Below are 22206 nucleotides of genomic sequence, written 5' to 3'. Positions count from 1 at the left end.
ACTACAACCTCTAAACCACAACCCTGATCCTTTCTGAAGGACCCACAGAGAGATGATAACGGATTACTGTTGTTTTAAACCATTATATTTTGGGGTGATTTGTTATGCAGTAATAGATAACTAATAAAACTAGAATTATGTCTATAAATGTTTGGTAGAACTCAACGGTGAAGCCACTCAAATCTGGAAATTTCCTTGTGGGAAGATTTCGACTACTGATTTATTTAATGGTTATTGTGCTATTTAGGTTTTCTATCTCTTTGATAGAAACATCTTTACTTTTGAAGAATTTATCCATCTTATCTGACAAATTCAATATCCTCTTTGCTTTTTAATGTCTGTAGTGTCTATGTATAGTTAAGCCTTTTTCATTATTACTACCATTTTTGTCTTAATCTTATCAAGAGATCTGTCCATTTTAATTGTCTTTTCAAGAACTTTTGCCGAAACCGGTTTGGCTCAGTGGACAGAGCGTCGGCCTGCGGACTGAAAGGTCCCGGGTTCGATTCCGGTCAAGGGCATGTGCCTGGGTTGCGGGCACATCCCCACTGGGGGATGTGTAGGAGGCGGCTGATCGATGTATCTCTCTCATCGATGTTTCTGGCTCTCTGTCCCTCTCCCTTCCTCTCTGTAAAAAATCAATAGAATATATTTAAAAAAAAAAAAAAAAAAAGAACTTTTAGCTTTATTGATTCTATCTTTGCTTTCTATTTCTGTTCTTTATTTTCTTCTTCAACTTTGAGAGAATTTGCTATTTTTTTCCTAACTTCTTGAAATGGACTCAGATAATTTTCAGACTTAATTATTTTATTTAATTAATACTTTAAATATAAACATTTAAAAATATAAATTTCATGCTAATTCCTATTTTGGTGGCATCTCTCAAGCTCTGAATATATTATTTTCATTATCATACTCTAAAATATTTCCTAATTTACATTATCGTTTTTTCCCCTTATAACATGGGTTACTGAGAAGTGTTTCTTAATTACCAAACACAAGAAACTTTCTAGTTATTAATTTCTACCTCAATTACACTGTGATCTGAGAACATTCCCTGTATGATTTTAATCCTTTCAAATTTATGGAGACTTGCTTGAAGAAGCAGTATATGGTTAAATTTTATAAATGGTCTGAGTAAACTTGAAAATTATTAGATGCAGTATTATTTATAACCATTAGGTTTACTGTTAATTAATTATTCACATTTATCTACCTTCTTGGAATTTTGTATTCTAGCAATTAGTGAAAAATCACGGTATTTTAAAAAATATATTTTAATTGATTTCAGAGAGGAAGGGAGAGGGAGAGAGAAATAGAAACATCAATGATGAGAGAGAATCATTGATCGGCTGCCTCCTGCATGCCCCACACTGGGGATCAAGCCCGCAACCTGGGCATGTACCCTGACTGGGAATCAAACGGTGACTTCCTGGTTCACATAGGTCAATGCTCAACCACTGACCCACACAGGCCAGGCTGAAAAATCACAATATTTTAAGCTTGTCTATTTCTCCTTATACCTGTTAATGTCCATATTATAAAGGCCATGGTACTAGTTATATAAAAGTTTAATATTGTTATATCTTCCTGGTGAATTGAAACCTCTATCATTATGAAATGACCTCTTTATTTCTAAAAATAGATTTGACCTAAAACTCTTATCTGATATCAACACAGCTACACCACAAAGATCTGCTTCTGCCAGGCAACTAGGGGCCCTATTAGTTTAGACCACTTTAAACTGAATTCATGGCTTGAGGGTTTTTAGATCTCGAAAATTCTGTAAATTGGGGCTGCATAATCTTTTGAGAGCCACCTAACAGTTTTAAGCCCACAAGGACCTTTTCCTCTTTGTTCAATGCCAAGGCCTGTGGGGATAGGAAGATAGGGTGTGTTTACCTCTAGTTCATCCTTCCTCTACGTAGAGTTAATGGAGAGAAGGGTTTCCTATTACATATTGCATCTCTGGTGAGATTTGATCTTACTTCTATGCCCGGCACTCTGTCAGGCTGTCAAAACCAAAGTTCAAGTTCATGCAATTGAGCAAATGTTCTCAAGGCAAAAGCAATTTCAGACTTCAGCTTACCTCTGAGTTCCCACTTTATTTTCTAACTTGTTGAATCTTTTATGATTTTAAGATTTATATTGAACACCTACATTAAAACTTTGTTTTTAGCAGAAAGATTGATGTGCACAATTTAGCCCATCTTTTACCAGAGATGGAACTGTGCCTTTGCTTATGAAAAAAAATGAATGAATAAGGAAAAGGGTACAAGGTGGCTTTGAAGTCAAATAGACCTGGGTACAAATCCTAGTCATATCATACTTATTTCTATCATTCACTTTCAAATCCACAGCAACTGTCATCATTTAAAAAACAAAACAATAAGACCCCTTATTTCACAAGATTGTTGTGAGAACTACAATAATCTACAAAGAATCTGGCATCTAATAAGCACTCATATTACAGATGCTTTTCTTCCTCTGACTAGAATGGTCTTCTAAGCTTCCAAATCTATTCATCTTTAAAAGTCCAGGTCAAATGTTAATTCCTTTTCCCATCTACTCACTTCCAACATCAAAATTAATAGCTTCCTTACTACCTCCTCTTCACCTTTATTATACTACTTATCACACTGTTCTGTAATTATTGTTTATTGGTTTATCTGCCCCTCTAGAATTGAGTTTCCTAATAGCAGGCTCTGTGTCTTATTAATCTCTGAATCCCTAATGCCTCAATAACTATTTAATAAATTGAAATCAAATCAATTTTCCCCTTTTCATAATTTCTGACAGAATTACAGAGTTCAATGAACTATCTGCTACCTAACTCTTTAAAAAATGGTCTCCTTTTTATTTAAGTTGTTGGCATTTACCTTTGCTGCATGTGTGATCAATACATGCGCAGAAAAGAGTTATATAGTAAGCATGAGGCTTACATGAACTCCCAGATACCTAGCACTGTGCCTGGACCACTGTGGGTGCTCAACGTTACCAAATTATTTCATTACTTTACTCCTTTATACGTGGTTTTTGTACTGTGTTTCTGAACAGCTCAGACTCATTTAACCTTTATTATGAAATATTTGAAGCGATCAGTATGCATAGAAAAATACAGCAAACACCATTGTAGCTATCAGACCTACCTAATACACAGACACAAACCCAAACAGGCAGCCAAAATGGAGAGACAAAAAAAACAAGCCCCAAATGAAAGAACAAGAGAATTCTCCAGAAGACCTAAATGAAAATGACATAAAAAATTCATCAGACATAGAGTTCATAATAATGATGGCAAGGATGTTCATCCATTAGCATTTTGCTTTACTTGCATCAGCTTTTTTTTTCCCTCAAAGAAATAAAGTAGATATGGGTACAGTTGTACAATTACTCAATCCCACTGCTCTCTCCCTCTCAAACACATCCCATTCTCACAGGTAACCACTATTCCAGAATTGGAGCTTATCACTCCCATTGTATTCCCCCTCCCCCTCCCCCTCCCCCTCCCCCTCCCCCTCTTTCTTCTTTTTCTTCTTCTTCTTTTTTATGTTTTTGTTGATTTTAGAAAGAGAGAAAGGGAGAGGGAGACAGAGAAATATTGATTGGTAGCCTCCATACACACCCAGACCAGCAACCGAACCTGCAACCTGGGCATGTGTCCTGACCCAAATGGGTGCACAGGACAATGAGCTGAGCCACACCAGCCAGGGCACCCACTGTATTCTTTATTCACTTATAACATGTTGGGTATTTACTATTATACAAAGTATTATTTTACATGTTACATAAATGGTTTCATACTGTCTATATAATTCTTGCGTTTACTTTTTAATTTATATCTCTAAACTCTATCGTTATAGATATGGGCAGTTCTGTTTCATTTATTTTAGCTCTTGTACAGTGTGCCATTGTATAAACACATCACAATCTATCCATTCTTCTGTTGATAAGAATTAAGATTGTTTTTATTTTATTTATTTATTTTTTGCTGCAATGAACATGCTGTCTCCTTGGGCATGAAAGGAAGAGCGTCTCTAAGGAGCAAAACTTCCAAGGCATAAGATTATGTGCATCTTCAGCTTGACTAGACAGTGCCAAACTGTTCTCCAAACCAGTTGTACCAATTAATACTCCCACACACTGTATAAGAATGTCCCAGCGTTGAACATCTTTGCCTACAGTTGGTAATGTTAGACTTTTCATTTTCCACAACCTAATGTGAGAAATAATGACCTATCATTTTAATTTAAATATCCCTGATTATAAGTGAGGTCAAGTATCTTTCGGTTTTATTGGCCATTCTTGTTTCCTTTCACTCTAAACTGCTTTTATTACCTACGCCTTTTTCTATTGGGTAATATGCCTTTTCCTTATTGATCTGTAGGTAGTTCTTTATATATTCAAGATGCTAAGTCATTTGTCAGTGATATGTGCCACAATATTCAAGTCTGTCTTAAATTTGTCAGTCTTTTTCTTTAAGGTTTATGTTTTCTGTGTCTAGATTAATACATTCATCCCTGTTTCAATACCATACAGTCTTCCATATTTTCTCTTAGTTTTGCTTTATACATTTATGTTATTAACCCAACTAGAATTGACTTCTGTGTATGCAGGCAAGATCTTATTTTATCTTTTTTTGCCATTTGGATGATGACCAATTGTCCCAATACAACTTCCTGAATGGTTCATCCTTTCCCATGTTAATTTGTAAAGCCACACTGTTGTACAGTAAGTTTTCTTATATGGATAAATTTCCAAATAGACTTCTGTTCTACTGCTCTCATCTAAGGCTTAATATCACAATAATAATCTCTTACACTTGAATAGCACACTAGAATTCACAAAGCACTTTCAAATCTAATTTCCAATTCAAATCTCAAAACAATCCTGTAAATGAGGTGTTATTATTCATATTTATTTGGATGGAGAGGCCAAGGCTCACAAAAGTTAAGTGAATTACCCATGGCCACCAGATAGTAAGTGAAAAAGCAAGGACTCAATCTCTTATCTTCAGCTATCACTCTTTCCACCAGACTCTATTGGGTAAGGACAAGAACCATATCTTTCAAACAGCTCCCACACACAACTAAAACAAACAAACAAAAGCCTTGAGAAGTGAACAAATGCTTTGACAACAAAGGTTGCTGACACAAATCTGCCCATTAGGCTTATCTTGAAAATAAAGTCTATTCTTAAAGTAACCCTGTCCTGGCTCCAACAGACTCCTAGCTAGCTTCTTTGCTACAGCTCACCTCAAACACGGACAACGCTGCTATTGAAGGCTTTATTGCACACCATTCCTCCTCTCATCAGTAGTTTCTCATCAGCCACTAACCCTGCAGCTCCAAAGACAGAATAGAAACGTGAGTTTTTTAAGTTGCATTTTTATTTTTTTAAATATATTTTATTGATTTTTTTACAGAAAGGAAGGGAGAGGGATAGTTAGGAACATCGATGAGACAGAAACATCGATCAGCTGCCTCCTGCACACCTCCTGCTGGGGATGTGCCCGCAACCAAGGTACATGCTCTTGACCGGAATCAAACCTGGGACCCTTCAGTCCTCAGGCCAGCGCTCTATCCACTGAGCCAAACCGGTTAGGGCTAAGTTGCATTTTTAAACAAATTGATCTGTCTTTCAAAAAAAAACAAACAACAACAACAACAAAACCCAATGGTTCTCTGTCTCAGAAAGGGAGGGGAGCAAAGCTGATGCCCCCAAATTGGAATTCAACACTGAAATTCACACATAAGCTATGGGACATGAGAGAGCAGAAGGCGACAGAGAGCTGTCTAACAACCAGCACCTAGATTAAGGATAAGAGTAGGTACTCCACAAGTGGTTTTCATTGAACAAATAAATGAGTTGCTTCATCCTGAGCCAGAATCACCGGTTTCACATGCCTACATAGAGCAATGAATTAAGAAATTTAAAAAAAAAAAAAAAAAGCTCTAGCTGGTTTGGCTCAGTGGATAGAGTATTGGCCTGCGAACTGAAAGGTCCCGGGTTCGATTCTGCTCAAGGGCACATGCCTGGGTTTCTGGCTCAATCCTCAGTAGGGAGAGTGCAGGAGGCGGCCAATCCATGATTCTCTGTCATCATTGATGTTTCTATCTCTCTCTTCCTCTCCCTTCCTCTCTGAAATCAATAAAAATATTTTAATAAATAAAATAAAATAAAAAGCAGCCCCTGACATTCAGAAGTTGGCTTGGTTGGCACTCACAGCTAAAGCATGTTATTCTCCTACTGGACATAAACAATCTCACAGAATACCAACCTCAGACAAAGTTATTCTGAAACCTTGATTTTTGTCTGTGTAGGCAGACAAAAATTTGGCCAACATGTCACTCATAAGATACCAGACGCCCTTCCTCTCTGGGCCAAAATATGTGACTGCTACTTCCCTACCAAGTATTGACAGTTTTGTTCTTGTGCTAGTCTCTCTTCCCTATAGGTAAGATTTATTCAGATAACCAATCATTTTATGACAGCCTTTAAAGCGAATCCCACTTCCTTAGACCATCCTTGAATCACCAAAGTCCACAACCTCTAATCAGTTCTTTCTAATACCCTCTTAAAACACCCCATGATTGTATGAGGTATGCCTTCCCTTGCTGAAAAGAGTAATAGCCCCAACTTGTTTAAGCAGTGTGTTCCTGGCAGTCTTTGGCTGGATGGTGTTCACACAGTACAAATCAGAAGATCTAAAAGTCTATGCCTTTCTCTTTCTAGAATTTTCTCCCAATCTCCATTTGACAAGAATTCTTCATCTTATTTCTGGAAGTCATTTCTAACTAAACAAAAGAAAAGTAACAAATTCCTTTAAGACCAGGAACCTGGTTCAATATTCAACTCCAATTTTACCAATAAACATACTCATGCACAAAACTTTTTGAAATACGCTTTCTTCTAGATAATATACCATTAGAAAGCCAAATCTGTCTGACTCATCTTTGTAAATCTGTAGCATCTCACATGTGGTAGAGGATTTATTTTATCAATGGTATGAACATGTTGCTTTTAAACTAATGGTAGCTGAAATGGATGTCTCAGAATTACACACAGGAAATCCCAGAAAAGAAAAGGAAAAAAACTCAATTGGAGAAAAAAAGATTTATTTTTTCCCCAAAAAATTTAAAAAAAAGATTTCTCTCTCCAAAATAAAATTCTATTTTTTTCCACCTTTAGATTTCTTTACCTATGTTTCAAACATATACCTTTACATTTTTAAATATAGCAAATGATTGAGGCGTTCATGTTTCTTAACTAAAAGGTTTAAATCTCTTAGAAAATATATAAGCATGATACATTCTTCCATTTGTCCAACTAACTCCCACTTCTTTCCACCACCACTACTTCCTTCCCCTTAAAAACACCTTTTCTGTTTGTAGCTTCAAAAGTATCCCAGAATATTATACCCTTATCACATGATACACATCTAGAGAGGGCAGGGTCTAAGTTTATTTAATTGGTCTACATAACGCTAAAGAGAGAGACTGTTGTAAGAGACTGGACTTTTCTTATTGATTGCTGGAAAAAGTCCTCTCTAGATAGAGGCTTCGATCCCCATCTACAAAAACTTTGTTTTCTTCCTTTTTTAATTAAGACATCATGAAGCAGAGAAGAGCCAGCACAAAACATTCATTCACTCTCTGAGGCCAAAGTATAATTGGACCTGGTTTCACACATTAAACGACACACCATGCAATGTTACAGCCTACTTAAAGGCATTCTGGCCAGTATTGTCTTTTCTCTTTCGATGGGAAAACAGGTTTCTATTCCGATGTAAAGATTAGATTCATCAAGTTCACACTCAGAGAACGCCCACACTTTGCAAGGCAATATGCCAGACAGGCTGACAGATCCAAACATAACCTCAGAGAGCGTTTAAGTGTCAGAGAAGAGGGAGTAAGGATGACCATAGAAAGAACATTCCAGACTGAAATTTCAGTTCCTCAAAGAATGGAATCCTGAACGGTTTGGACAAAAACATGGGGGTACTCGGGTCCAGAAATCTCCAACACTGAGGAGACCTCAGCTTGTTCACACGGGGAGCAAATGAGATCAAACCTAAGTGCTCAATGCAACTTAAGATCATTTTTAAGTTCTCTATGCAACTCGGCAAACCTGAGCTCACAGCCTTCAGAAGAAAGGATAAAAATCATTTCTTCGAGGTCTTCTGGACTTTCAAGTTAACAAGCGTGATCTCCATCCCTGAACGGTTGGGGGGTGGGTGTGGCCCCTCTGAGACAGCGGATGGCCTCCTGAAGGTCCGAAGGGACCGGCTGGACCTCGCAGGCCAGCTCCGGACGTCCAGCCACGGCCCATCGAGCCACTGTCCCGCTGCGCCCTTCACCCAACGAGCTCATCCCACGCCTCCAACGGCCCCAGCAAACCCAAACCCTAACGGCCAGGCCTCCAGGGCCGGGCTCGGGCTCCATCAGGCCGAAGACTACGAACAAAGAGGAGGCCGGGGTCAGCCTCCGAGGCCGCCGCGAGACTCGCGCAGCCCCCGAGGGTACCTACACCGCTCGGGGGTCGTGACCCGGACCCGCGGGTTTTCCCCGACGAGGGCCAACTCCTCCCCGGGGCTGGACGCCGTGAGTGCACCGCGTCCCGGATCCCGCTGGTGCACTGCAGCCTCTCCTGCGCGCCCGGTAACAAAGGGGCAGGGGGTCCGGGTGGGTCTCGGCGAGTCCTCTGAGCCCCGGAGCCCCGGCTCTGCGCGCGTCCCGCCGCCCGCACCCGGCCTTTACCTGCACGTCACTCAGCTCCACGCGCAAGTACAGCTCGCGGTGCCGCTGAGCCCAGTAGACGTGCGGCGTCAGCACCTGGTTCTCCATGGCCGCACAGCCCGGGCGCGGGGGATCCGCTCGGGGGCCTCGCTGCCTCGGGCAGTGCGCGGCTGCAGCCGGTGATCGCAGGCCCAAACCCCCGCGCTCCCGAGGGCCCGCAGCCCGCAGCCTCGAGACGCCCCGCGCGCTCCGCCCGCACTTGCGCAGTGAAGAGCCGGAGCGGCGGCGCGGGCTCCGGGGCTCAGCGCCCGCCGGGTGAGGGCGGGGCGGGGCGGGGCGGGGCGGGGCGATGGCGGGAAGGGGCGGGCCCAGGAGCGCCGGACGCCCAGGCTGGCTGCGGCCGCCTCGGGAGTTGCGCTCAGCAGGTGGAACGGGCTTTTCTCTTCTTTAGGGCGATGCTTATAAGTAAGCTTAAGCCCTAGCCGGTTTGGCTCAATGGATAGCGCGTCGGCCTGTGGACTGAAGGATTCCGGGTTGGGTTCCGGGTTCGATTCCGGTAAAGGGCACATGCTGGAGTTGCCGGCTCCATCCCCAGTGTGAGGTGTGCAGGAGGCAGCCGATCAATGATTCTCTCTCATCGTTGATGTCTCTCTCTCTCCCTCTCTCTTCCTCTTTCTGAAATCAATAAAAACATTTAAATAAATAAGCTTAAAATAAAAAACGCTGGTCAGGACTTGTCCCTCCCATTCTGTCGCTCATTAATTAAACATTAACTGGACGCCCACCTAGGCTGCAAAGAGCCACAGCAGTAAGAAACAGCCCCTAACGACCTGCAACCCTCAGCCTCTGAGACACAAGCAATTACAGACACAATAAGGATGATGGTGGTTACAAGGGAGGCGGTGTGGGATCAGGGTGGACGCGTGTTCTCGGAGGGGAGCGTTAGTGTAAAGGATAGAGGTTTACAGCGCTGATGGATATATTTCATTCTGAGCTGCCCAATGACGGTAGCCACATGAAGCTTTTGCCTACTTGAAATGTGACTAGTGGGAATGAGAAACCGAATGTTTTATTTTATATATCCTAATTAATTTAAATATCCACATGTTAGTACTATACTATTGGATAGAGCAGACTTGCCTCTCGTAAAATAGGAAACCCAAACTAGCAAAACCACTAATTTATGTCTAATTTAAGCTAGCTCATCTGTATCCACTTTCATCTCTAAGTCTGCCACCGTGAGAAAGCAACATTACTATGAAAACCAGAAGTCTGGGACAAAAATGGCTTATACTTCAGTTCTATTAGCACTCATTGACTTACCAAAGTGCTGAGCACAGGGATATAGACATGAAATGATGCCAGCTCTCAGGAAACATTTAGCTCAGGGGGTGGAATGTATAAAATATCGAGGGTTTTAATGTGGGGAATGTGCTGTGTTCACAAAGAGGCAGGAAGAAGGTAGGAACTGAGGGCTGTAGAAACTATGGCAGCCTTTCCAGAGGGAATCCTTGAGAGCTGGACAATGAAATGTGAGTTTGATAAAGGAAGAAGCAGAGGTAGGGCAGTGGAAGCACAGAGCAGGAGTCCAAAGGTGAAGGGATGTGGAAAGTCTGGCTGCTGGGGGTTAAGGACCTGGAGAAGAGATCTGGAAACCCAGGTAGAGAGTGGATTGGGAAAGTCTTTATTTGCTTCAGTGAGGTGTTTGTTCTGTATCCCACAGACACATGGGAGCCAAGGAAGTTTGTTAAGCTTAGATTAGCAAAATCAAATATGTGCTCAGTAGGATGACCTGTCAGTGAGGAGGGATTGGTAGTAGGCATACCAGTAGAAGGTGATATAATCTGCCAGGTATGAGATAATGAATTTAAAAAAATTATTTTTAATGACAAAAGTGCCCTGGCTGGGTGGCTCAGTCGGTTGGAGCATATTCCTGTACACCAAAAGGTTGCGGATTTGATTCCCAGTTAGGGCACATACATATGTTGCGGGTTCATTCCTGGGTCGGGGCACAAACAGGAGACAACCGAAAGATGTTTCTCTCTAACATCAATGTTTCAAGCTCTCTCTCCCTCTCCCTTCCTCTCTGAAGTCAATAAAAATACATATTTTAAAAGCCAATAAAACATATCCTCAGGTGAGGATTAAAAACAAAAACAATAAAAGTATTTTAATTGCATTGCCTTTACTATAATGAAGATAAAATACAGGGTACTTTTTAAAATTATTATTTTTAAAATATATTTTAATATATGTGCTCTGACCAGGAATCGGGAACTACAACTTCCTGGTTCATAGGGGGAGGGTGTGCCCAGGAGGGGGAGGGACAGAGAGAGAGAAACATCAGTGTGAGAGAGACACATCAATTGGTTGCCTCCCACACCTAGGTGCCTGCCCTTGACCGGAATCCAACCCAAGATCCCTTCAGGCCACCCTGTTGACATTCTAATCACTAATCAAAACCAGCTAGGGCTACAAAGTGTTTTTGATCAATTTACACTCCCACAAGCAATGTTTAAAAGTCTCATTTGCTCTATAGCCTTGATATTTTCATTCTTTTTTAATTTGAGCCATTCTTGTGGATGTGTTATTTTTAAAAAAATGAAAGAATTTTAATCCAGCACACTGAATCTTAGACTTATCAACTGACCTCTATCCAAGGTGAAAACTGTTAAGCAAGGAAATTGAATCTTGACATTTTGCTCAGATGGTCCATAAGAAAGGTCCATTGGAAAAGGTCCTGTCTAGCCTGGTTCAGCCACCACTAACCTGCTGGATGACTTCTCCAGGCCTGAGTTTCCATAGCTATCAAATGAGAGTTATATTCAGTCCCCTTCAATGTTCTTACCTGCTGTTTCTGAATTTTTCTGTGAAGAGGCCAACTATTATAGACCATTCTCTCCAGTGGAAATGCAATCAGAAAAAAGAAAAATTGAAAAAGGGAAAAAGTAGCATCCAGGTAAACTATAAAGTTAAAAGATAACAGAGGGGGTAAAAAGAGGAACTGCCCACCTGAAGTAGGAAGGTTTCATGAAAATACTAGTCAAATGAAAATGCAAATTAAGCACTATCTTTGTGTCTTATCTTATAGTCCTAGCTAGTGTCCTGCCTTCCCAGCCCCTTTTGGCAGCCTGCCATTTCCTGACTACAATGCTTATGATCTGTTTCCTCAAATTATACATCTCCCGAGAGCAAGATTACCTCCTTTTGGTATCTTGTAGCATCTAGCACAATGTGTTTCATAAAATAGATGCTTAAAATATATTTATCAATGATAATGCCCAGTGCTAAAAAAAAAAAAAATGTTTAGTGGAATTGGCACGCATACTGAATGTAGGTAAGGGCAAAATGAATTTGTGGAATCGTTTTGGAAAGCAATTTTGCAATACATAGCAAGAAAAATGGAGATGTTTATGCTGATTGGCCTAGTAACTTCACTTTTGGGGTTTTATTCTAAGAAAATAATTTCCAGGAAGGAAGATGTATATATGAAGATATTCATGGTGTTATATGGTGAAACAATGGAAATTACATGAGAATGACCAATTGAATTATAGTATAATTCTCAGTGGAAAAACTATATAGCTATGCAACATGGTGAATTAGAAACTAGCAATATTAAAAATGTTTACGATAAAAATATTTTAATTCTGATTACAACTTGTATTTTTGTTTTCCTCATTTATAACCTTTGATCCTTCCTAATTTAGGGAGCTAGCATGGGGCAACCATGGTCCCCTAGGAGTTGTAATGATAGGACCAGAGAACAGAGGACCAAATTTGTCTCTTTTAAGCCCAGTTGCACATGCAAGATGGAAAATATCTGGAATAACATATTGACTAAATAAAAGTTTTCCAAGTAGAGGAGGGAGGGGAAAGTCAAAAGGGAAGTAAGGGAGTACCCTTAAGAAGGAACCTGAGTCTTGCCCTCACCTTCCCTTAAAGCAGTGGTTCTCAACCTTCCTAATGCCGCGACCCTTTAATACAGTTCCTCATGTTGTGACCCAACCATAAAATTATTTTTGTTGCTACTTCATAACTGTCATTTTGCTGCTGTTATGAATCGTAATGTTAAGTATCTGATATGCAGGATGTATTGTCATTGTTACAAATTGAACATAATTAAAGCATAGTGATTAATCACAAAAACAATATGTAATTATATATGTGTTTTCCGATGGTCTTAGGCGACCCCTGTGAAAGGGTCGTTTGATCCCAAAGGGGTCGCGACCCACAGGTTAAGAACCGCTGCCTTAAGGGCTTCTCCAAAGCAGAAGGGATAGTAGATCCCCACCCTCAAGGCAAATTTAGGGATCTAGGGAAAGAAAAGACCAATGCTGATGCCCAAGCATTGGTGCGAGGTGCTAGAGAAGCAGTGCCTAAGTGTCACAGCAGTGAGTGGAGGTGGAGGCTAAGAGCTGGCAAGAGAGGGCCTGAGGCTTCCTGGGTGTGGGTGTAGGTTCAGGACAGCATCTGAGGAGGGCTAGCAGTTGAGATAAAAAGGAGCAGAGCGTGTGGACTGACAACTGGAAACTGATGGGTAACCGATATTTAATTGGGTGCATGATGGGGGGAAAGGCCACACGTGAGGATTAGCTGGCATATTCATTTTCTTTTTTAATATATTTTATTGATTTTTTACAGAGAGGAAAGGAGAGAGATAGAGAGTCAGAAACATCAATGGGAGAGAAACATCGAACAGCCGCCTCCTGCACATCCCCCACCGGGGATGTGCCCCCAACCCAGGTACATGCCCTTGACCGGAATCGAACCTGGGACCTTTCAGTCCGCAGGCCGACGCTCTATCCACTGAGCCAAACCAGTTTCGGCTGGCATATTCATTTTCTAGGGCTGCCATAACAAAGTAAAACGAGGTAGCTTAAACGATAGAATTTATTCTCTCACAGTACTAGAGGGTACAAGTCCAAAGTCAAGGTGTTGGCAGGGCCCTGCTCTGAAGGCCCTAAGGACGAATCCTCCCTGCCTCGTCCTCGTTTCTGGTGGCTGCTGTCAGTCCTTGGTATCCTTTGACTTGTACCAGCATCATTCCAATCTCTGCCTCTGCTGTCACATGGCCTTCTCTGTGAGTGTGTGTGTCCTAGGTCTTCACATGGCCTTCTTAAAAGAACACCACTCAGTGGACTTGGGGCCCACTGTAATCTAATACGATCTCATCTTACAAAGACCCTATTTCCAAATAGGTTCTCATTAAAGGTTCTGGGAGGATATGAATTTTGGGAGGACACTCTTCAAACCACTACAGCAGGGATAAAGGATATCTTAGCAGATCCTGGTATAGACCAGCATCTAGTCATCATCCCTTCCACCAGGAAAGATCCTGGGTCTGCCTAGAATTATACATTTTTTTTTAAGTTTTTTTTTTTATTGATTTCAGAGAGTGAGAGACAGAAACATCAACGGTGAGAGAGAATTATTGATTGACTGCCTTGTGCACACCCCCAACTGGGGATTGAGCCTGCAACCCGGGCATGTGCCCAGACCGGAATCTAACCGTGACCTCCTGCTTCATAGGTCAAAGCTCAACCATTGAGCCATGCCGGTCAGGCAAGATTATACTTTTTGCTATTAAATGAAATGGGTCATATAAATACAGGTTGAGTTGAAATGATAGAAAAACTAAGGGTATGAAATGTATGTGCACATCTGTATGTGACTTAAAAATGTTGCTCCTGCTACAAGACATGTCCCTCTGGGAAGCCAGGGTTCCCAGCGTTTTCTCTTCCTTTAACCTGGGTCATGCACTAAATCCAGGAAGATATTAGTATGTGTTGCTGATTGATTGAGGTCCTCATAAGCCTCCCATCCTCTCCTGTTCTGGAAAGATCACAAGACATTCTGCTAAGACTCAGATATGCTTCGGTTCCAGCCTTTGCCTGTAATGCCTAAATGGATACATTCAAGGTTGCCAGGGGGCATGTTGGAGATGCTCCCCTTCAGCTTTCTCAGCGTTTTAGGCCTTTTAAGCCTGCCATAAAGAAAGATACTAAGACTGAAAACCACGAAATCTGAATTCAAATTTAGTTTAATCCTAAATTAGCCATGTGACTTAAGCAAGTCCTTTACTGCCGGGAGCCGGTCCATCCTTGCTGTTTCAAAGGACCTGGCATATATGGCATACTGTTCTTAATATGTTTGCTCACCTTCTTGGCACTATGTGTTTTAACCAAGGTCTCTGAGAAAGGTTGTTTCCCCAGGTAGGGATTTTCCCCTGAAGTTAGGGAGGGAATAAAAACTCTTGACTAGTGCCAGGTGGGTAATTAATCACTTTAACTATGAACAATCATGCTTAAGCTACATAATCTTTACTCCCTGGAATGAAGATAAGAAACGCCCTAACCTTTGTAATAGAGATTGATAGGATTGAATCAACTGGTATAAATACAGATGTAATAAGACAGCAAGACACAGAACTTAGAATACGGAACCAAGAGAGACAGAACCTAGGCACAGACCCTACACAGAACGTTCTCTAGAGACAGAAGAACTTCGCTGGAGAGAACATGGCAAAAGTTCCTGGACAGAAACTGACCTCAGAACCTAGAGACAGAACCTAGCGAGAGAACATGGCAAAAGATCCTGGACTGAACCTGACTACAGAAATTGGCAAGAGAACCTGACTAGAACCTGGTAACTGAACCTGGCTGGAGAACCTGGACAGAACCTGGCTGGAGAACCTAGCGAGGGAACTTGGCTACAGAACCTGGCTGGAGAACCTGGCTGGAGAACCTAGCAAGACAACATGGATACAGAACCTGGCTGGAGATCCTAAGCAGAACTTCGCTGGAGATCCAGACCAGAACTTGGCTGGAGATCCTGGCTAGAGATCCTGGCTAGGCTGCTGATCAACTGAACGCTGTCTCCGTGTCATTCCTTCTTCGCCGACTCCGTCCACATCTTTGGGGACCCCTGGACCTGCTGGGGTTGGACCCCGGCATCCTAAGTAGAACTTCGCTGGAGATCCAGACCAGAACTTGGCTGGAGATCCTGGCTAGAGATCCTGGCTAGGCTGCTGATCAACTGAACGCTGTCTCCGTGTCATTCCTTCTTCGCCGACTCCGTCCACACCTTTGGGGACCCCTGGACCTGCTGGGGTTGGACCCCGGCACTTTACCTCCTCAGGGATTTTTTTTTTTTAAATCCATAAAATTATATATTTTTTGTTTGTTTTTCAGGATGTTTTTTTCCTCTTATTAGAATGTAAACTGCACAAAGACAGGGGTTTTTCCTACTTTGGTCACTATTGTAGTCCCAGTGCCTGTAACACTGACAGGCACATATCAGGGATTCTATAAACACTTGTTGGATGAAGGAAATGAAGTGTAGGATATTTCATTGTATTTTGTTAGTATGTGTATGTGCATTCAAAGCCTTAAAATCGACTTTTGGATCATGTGCAGAAAATTCATAGAGGAGTTCCAATGAAAATGTCTGTACCTTTCTTTTAGGGGAGCTCAACTAAAAAAAAAAAGCTGAGGGAAGACTATTTAACCTCAGAGTGAGTAATTACATATGGAGGAGTGGAAATACACCCAAATGGATCTTTTATTAGTGCCATTATAATAAACTAGAGGCCCAGTGCACGGATTCATGCACTGGTGGTGTCCCTCAGCCTGGCCTGCAGGGATCAGGCCGAAACTGGCTTTCCAACATCCCCCCGAGGAGTCCCGGATTGCGAGAGGGTGCAGGCCAGGCCCAGGGACCCCACTGGTGCATGATGAGGTTGGGACAAGGGGAGGGCTCCAGGTCATGTCCGGCCTGTCTTGCCCAGGCCCCAGCAGCAAGCTAACCTACTGGTCAAAGCATCTGCTCCCTGGTGGTGGTGGTGGTGGTGGGGGCAGACTAATGGTCAGACACTTAGCACATTAGGTTTTTATTATATAGGATTTTAGTGACACACACTTCTGACACATGGTTCCTTGTAATAACAGAAATAGCAGAGGCCCAGCTTTCCCACAGTTTTGTTCTAAGACTTAGTCATCTGCCAGGCTCCCTTTTTCTCTTTCTATCAGCCAATGAATAATAAGGACTAGGAAAGAAACTGTGGAAAGAAACCTGCCTCTGGTTCTGATTATAGCAAGTGTCACTCACTTCTCTGCCCTGGGCCCCAGTTTCTCCAAATTTCTTTTTTTTTTTTTTTTTTTCCCAAATTTATGTGTTAATGTGACACACATGGTTTTCCTTAATTGCAACTAAGTGACATGTTTTTATATCTCTTTTACAGATTAAGAAATCGGTGTGGATCCACCACGCACCGAAGGGTCCCAGGTGATTTCCGGTCTGGGCATGTACCTAGATTTCAAATTCCAGCCCTGGCCATGGCCCTAGCCGGGGTGCGTGTGGGAGGCAACCAATTGAGGTCTCTCTCTCACATATATGTTTCTCTCTCTCCTCCCTCTCATTCTCTCTAAACATCAATGGAAAAAAATATCCTCAGGTGAGGATTAACCAAATCAATCAATCATGGCTCAGAAATTGCGAGATCTGCCCAAGACCACTAATTAGTAGTAGAACCAAGCTTTCTGACTCCAAGTTCAAGTTTCTTTCCACCGTAACAATGAGACACTTAAGGATCCCTGAAGCCCCGGTCCTTTCCTTTCTACCTAATCTCCACGAAGGGGCTGAGGTCTTTGCCTAGCTTGCTCCTTACTGTAATCTCAGCGCCTACAACTCGGCCTGCTCTGGGCCATTTGAATGAAAAACTGGAGGAGTAGAGATGCGCCGCTGTTCGTCCTTTGGTCCTTTGACTTCCTGCAAATCGCTCCCTGCAAATCGCTCGTGGGTTCCTAGATGTCACCTCTGTCCCCCACCGCACCTGTCTCCCTCCCAAGCCCGGTTCGTTCCTCCCGCCACGAGATGGCACTGTGACAAAGAACTCCACCCAGCAGGGAGGGCGCCCTTCTCCGCCCCGCGCCGCTTCCGCTAGTCGCGGGGCGGGGCCAAGGAACCGGAAGTTCCGGAGCCGCGGGAGCCCCTGGAGTGGTCCCCCGCCGCCTCTAAGTGCCGCCTTCCGCCTGGGCTACCGCCGGCGCCGCTGCCGAGGGAGCTGCCGCAGCCGGGTCGAGGACGGGGCGGCGCGGCATGAAGCGGCGCAGGCCCGCACCCTGACGCGCGTCGGGACGGTCCGGGCGGGGCCGGGGGAAGGTGCAGTATCCGCCCCTCCTTCCTCTGCGCCTGCCAGGCCTGGGCCGCAGCCCACCCGGGCCTCGGCCTCACGGAGCCGCCCGCGCGCCCCCGGTCAGCCCGCCCCGCGGTGCACCGACGCCCGGCTTGCGCGGGCCGGCCTGCGGGGCCCCAGTTGCCGGAAGAGGAAGCGGAGTCTCTGAAATTCCGTCCACTAACGTCCACTGAGCCCCCTGAGCTGGGTGCTGGCCTCCGCACGTCCACGTCCGTTATCTTCCTGAGCCTCGCCGGGTGGGGAGCGGGGATGGCCCTGGCTTACGGACGGGGACACGGAAGCCCAGAGGGGCGCAGGGATTTGCCCAAAGCCCGACTGGGCAGGTCGCATGTGGACCGTGATTTTTCTGGTTTCCCAGCTCGTGTTCTTTTCTCTCTACTGCCTCCCTCGAGGTCGATTTCCCTCCCTTCCCTGCTCACTAGCACCTTTCATTCTGCTTCACCCACCCGGGGCAGGATAAATACTTCCCTTTTTAAAATTTCCCTGATCACACATTTTTCTCCTAAGACTTGGCCTCTCCCTAGCCCCCCTCCTCGGCATTCCTCATTCATAGGTTTCAAAATCTGGGTCCACCCTCCGATGATGAACCTCTCAACTAGCGGTGGACCCTGAAGAGTGAGAGCTAGGCTGGTTCAGTGAGGCTTGGGGCGTGTAAGCGGGCGACGATCGGGCCCTTGGATTAAAAATTGAGATGGTGTTTCAGTGGGTCCAGATCCAAGAGTCCTGTCGGAAGCTATTCTCTAATCCAACATGCTCTTCCCTGCGGGGCTCGTAGTGCACCGGGAAGGTGTCTTGACACCTTCCTGCATGGTTGCCGTGCTGTCATGCCTTCACTGTTTTCCCTCCATTTGCCATTGAGCTTTCTCATTACCTCTCTCTCCAGAATTAAAACTGATAAAATAACAGGTGTAACCACAGATCCTCCTTTATTTTTCTTTTACTAAGCTATTTCAACAACCTTAATGCTTCCTTTTCCAGAAAGGTTACCTAATTTAGTTATTTTAAGAGTGTACATGGGGAAAAAGAAAGCATCAGTGGAATGCACTTAAAATGGGTAGTACTTTCTTTATCTTGTAAAAATCTTAAGTTACTAAATGCAAGTTAGTTCCCTTCCCACAAAAATGGCCTATTCTGTCATTTTTGGTTATTTTACTGAGTCTGTTCTGTCTCCAACCAGCTCAGTATGTATTATGTAAAATAATACAAGTGTATTATGTAAAACAGGAACAGAAAAATAGAAATTAACTTAGTTAATCATCTGTCGTTTTTGAGGATTTGCAAGTAGTCAATGAGTAACCTCATATCTGTATGCCTTTTATATTTTTTGAAGCTTTTCCATAACTTTTAGTGTATGTCTCGGTGTCAGGATTTATACTATTGTTAGGATATTCTTTTGAGTACACTTCTGAAATAATTTTAATCTAAAATATATATACAAAATAATTCAGTTAAATTATATTTTAACCAAAAAGAAAATTTCTGTATCGGTTTTAAGTACTATATGAGACTTTTAACATTTAATCTTTTTGCTCACATGATTCATATTGGTAATGATTAGCAGCCTTATATCTTATTTCATTATCTTGGTGAATAGGATTGGATGTGAGAAAAGGCAAAACTCCTGTGAGAAGAGAGCAGAATGAGCAGCGGGATCTATGCTTGAAGTTGAGTCACTTGGAAAAGATCTCTTTGAATGTGGAAGAGGTCTGAGCAGATGAAAATACAATCGGGTAAGCACCAGGGAAGGGCCGTAAATGAGAAGGTAGGTGGGGGTAGTGAAATATATGCACTGTGCTGAGAATGTATGCTGATCCTGTTTTCTAATTTTTGAAATTAGAAAACTCAGATCATATATTTCGAGAATGTATCTATATGTGTAGGTGTTATGAAAATCTGGAAATTAAATCACTAAGTTACACATTTGTGTAAAGTACTGAAATTATATATCAGGTCCTAGAAAATGCAGGATACCCATTTATCACAAACATGGAGCAGTAGTGTCATTTGAACTGTAAAATTTGTGTGTAGAAAGATAGAGAAATAGTCCAGGGATCTTACAATTAAGGAATACTAATAATTTTGCTTAAGTACAAGCTAATGCAACTTTTATATAGGAGAAATGTCAATCAAATTAATGATAACTCAAGGAGCTGGGCAGTAAGACTTCAAAGGTCTGTCTGCTTAGCTCCTTATTCTATTCCCTAGCCCAGTTCTTGGAGATGAAGTTCCAAATTTAACACAAGGGGAATTAAGAAAAATGAGCCCCATTTGTGTAGCTGCTTCTTTCGCTGCATTAAAAAAAAGCTCGATCCATTGACATAGTTGATAGAAAGTAGGCCTACACTAGCTTTTAGGCAGATAAACAACCACCTTTGTCAAGTACTGCCATTTAATATCAGCGTGCTGAATACCAGTTGAGCTAAATGACTTTTTCTCTGCTGAGCTATTTGGATGTTAATCATTGGTGGTAAATGCCCAGTTGTAATAATATTACAAGTTGTATACTGATACAAAGTTGCATTAATGTTACATGTTTTATACCTGATATAATTTTCAAATGGCTTTTCTGGCCATTTTTGCTACTATTAAATTGAAAATGGTAGTACAACTCACTGTAGCATGAAAGGAAGATACAATATCCTGGCCACACAGTTTAGTTTATTTCGCATGTCATACTGCATGCCTGATGGGCTAATTCACAACCCATCCCTGCTAATTACTTTTTCTATGTAGTTAACTCCTGTTACCCTGTGAAATTGAGCTTTAAAAAAAGCATATTAAATATACACCATGTATTGATTGTTCATTTGCTTACATTAAATACAATGTGAAATTGCTTACATAAATGCAGTCTCCCAAGTCCACAAGTTTTTGACATTTAATAGTTCAAAAAGAACTGGTTGCCACAGAATTTCTGTTTATTTTGCTTCTTTTTAGTAATGTCATGAATAATACATATCAGAATATCACACAATGGCTTATAATAACACTGCTTGTTATTTTTCTTTGATACTTAGCTCCTGTTACATTTTAATATTGAAATAGATAAAGCAAAAATACATCATCTTCTGGATTTATATCATGAAAAGAAACATCATTAATAGATGAAATATTAACACTGTTTGGAGGTTGAACTGGTAAATTGGGCTCAGACTTTTATCAAAATATTGGTAACAAACATCAGTTGCTTTCTTTAAATAAAATTTTCTTTTAAATATATTTTTATTGATTTCAGAGAGGAAGAGAGGGAGAGATAGAAACATCAATGATAAGAGAGAATTTCTGATCAGCTGCCTCCTGCACATCCCCTACTGGGAGTCGAGCCTGCAACCCAGGCATGTGCCCTTACTGGGAATCGAACCCTGATCTCCTGGTTCATAGGTTGATGCTCAACCAGTGAGCCACACTGGTCAGGCCAATTGCTTTCTGTATCAATTATTTCAACTATTAAAGCCACTTGAAGTAGTAACTTTTTTTCCCTCTTATTTAATCAGGAGAGTAAAACTTGTATGATCTGTAATAATAGGCACATAGATTCCTTATAGTATAAAGCAGTGATGGCGAAACTATGACACGCATGCCAGAGGTGACATGCGAACTCACTTTTTTGGTTGATTTTTCTTTGTTTCATGGCATTTAAATATATAAAATAAATATCAAAAATATAAATCTTTGTTTTACTATGGTTGCAAAGATCAAAAAATTTCTATATGGGACGCGGCACCAGAGTTAAGTTAGGGTTTTTCAAAATGCTGTCACGCTGAGCTCAAAAGGTTCGCCATCACTGGTATAAAGTCACCACAGTAATCATAAGTTAGTGATGTCTAGGCAAGAGCAGAAGACAAAGAAAAACGTACCAGCCAGTTAAGCCTTTTGTTGCTTAAAGTTTCAGTTAAAAGGAAACAGTATTTATATTATCTTGGGTAAGTGCCCTCAGAAGATTATTAAAAGTACATTGTGTGGACAGTTTTATCCTGTTCTAATTGGTCATGATTATTTCTGTTAGCTGAAGAAGTCCACATTTATTAAATGTGTCACTTTTTAAAATACAGAAGCACTTAACTCCCTTGGCACATTCAGCTTCACTGTTGACATCTCTTGGATGGAGCATAACAGCCAGCTGGCATATGGCCTGTTTCCTTCCAGTGTGGGAAAGAAAAAAGGAATTTTGGCAAGAGATACCTAAGGAGAGCCTTTTATAAAGGTTCCCAAAGGGATTTAGAGTCACTGTGAAATAGACATGACCTCAATTTTTTTTTTAATCTTATTTTT

The 22206-nt window shown here is 42.0% G+C and overlaps 2 protein-coding genes and 1 long non-coding RNA gene across 8 annotated transcripts in view; 1 reads left to right on the top strand and 2 right to left on the bottom strand.

Moving 5' to 3' along the window:
- Positions 1–9038, bottom strand: part of HACD3 (3-hydroxyacyl-CoA dehydratase 3) — a 39764-nt gene extending 30726 nt beyond the window's left edge. The window contains exon 1 of the mRNA XM_036305044.1: positions 8760–9038. Within this exon, the coding sequence (XP_036160937.1) occupies positions 8760–8846 (87 nt within the window). The 5' untranslated portion in view covers positions 8847–9038. The remainder of the gene's footprint in view (positions 1–8759) is intronic.
- On the bottom strand, positions 2206–5460 carry LOC118653991. Its single transcript, XR_004966940.1, has 2 exons — positions 5256–5460; positions 2206–3243 (listed from the first exon to the last, which is right to left on the bottom strand). It is a non-coding gene; the product is annotated as an uncharacterized LOC118653991 (long non-coding RNA).
- Positions 9039–17711: 8673 nt separating the features above from the next.
- The window catches only part of DPP8 (dipeptidyl peptidase 8), a 70152-nt gene continuing 65657 nt past the window's right edge, over positions 17712–22206 (top strand). For 2 of the 6 annotated variants that reach the window (XM_036304975.1, XM_036304982.1), the window contains exons 1-2: positions 17712–17900; positions 19529–19664. In XM_036304975.1, coding sequence (XP_036160868.1) covers positions 19628–19664 — 37 coding nt within the window. In that variant the 5' untranslated portion in view covers positions 17712–17900; positions 19529–19627. Of the gene's footprint in view, positions 17901–18000; positions 18144–19524; positions 19697–20951; positions 21072–22206 lie in introns of those variants that run through there. The other 4 variants (XM_036304945.1, XM_036304954.1, XM_036304960.1 and 1 more) reach the window with 4 other exon arrangements.

The sequence above is a fragment of the Myotis myotis genome, unplaced genomic scaffold (assembly GCF_014108235.1).
Source record: "Myotis myotis isolate mMyoMyo1 unplaced genomic scaffold, mMyoMyo1.p scaffold_m19_p_1, whole genome shotgun sequence".
Taxonomy (NCBI): Eukaryota; Metazoa; Chordata; class Mammalia; order Chiroptera; family Vespertilionidae; genus Myotis; species Myotis myotis.
This window is presented reverse-complemented; position numbering and strand designations above follow the sequence as displayed.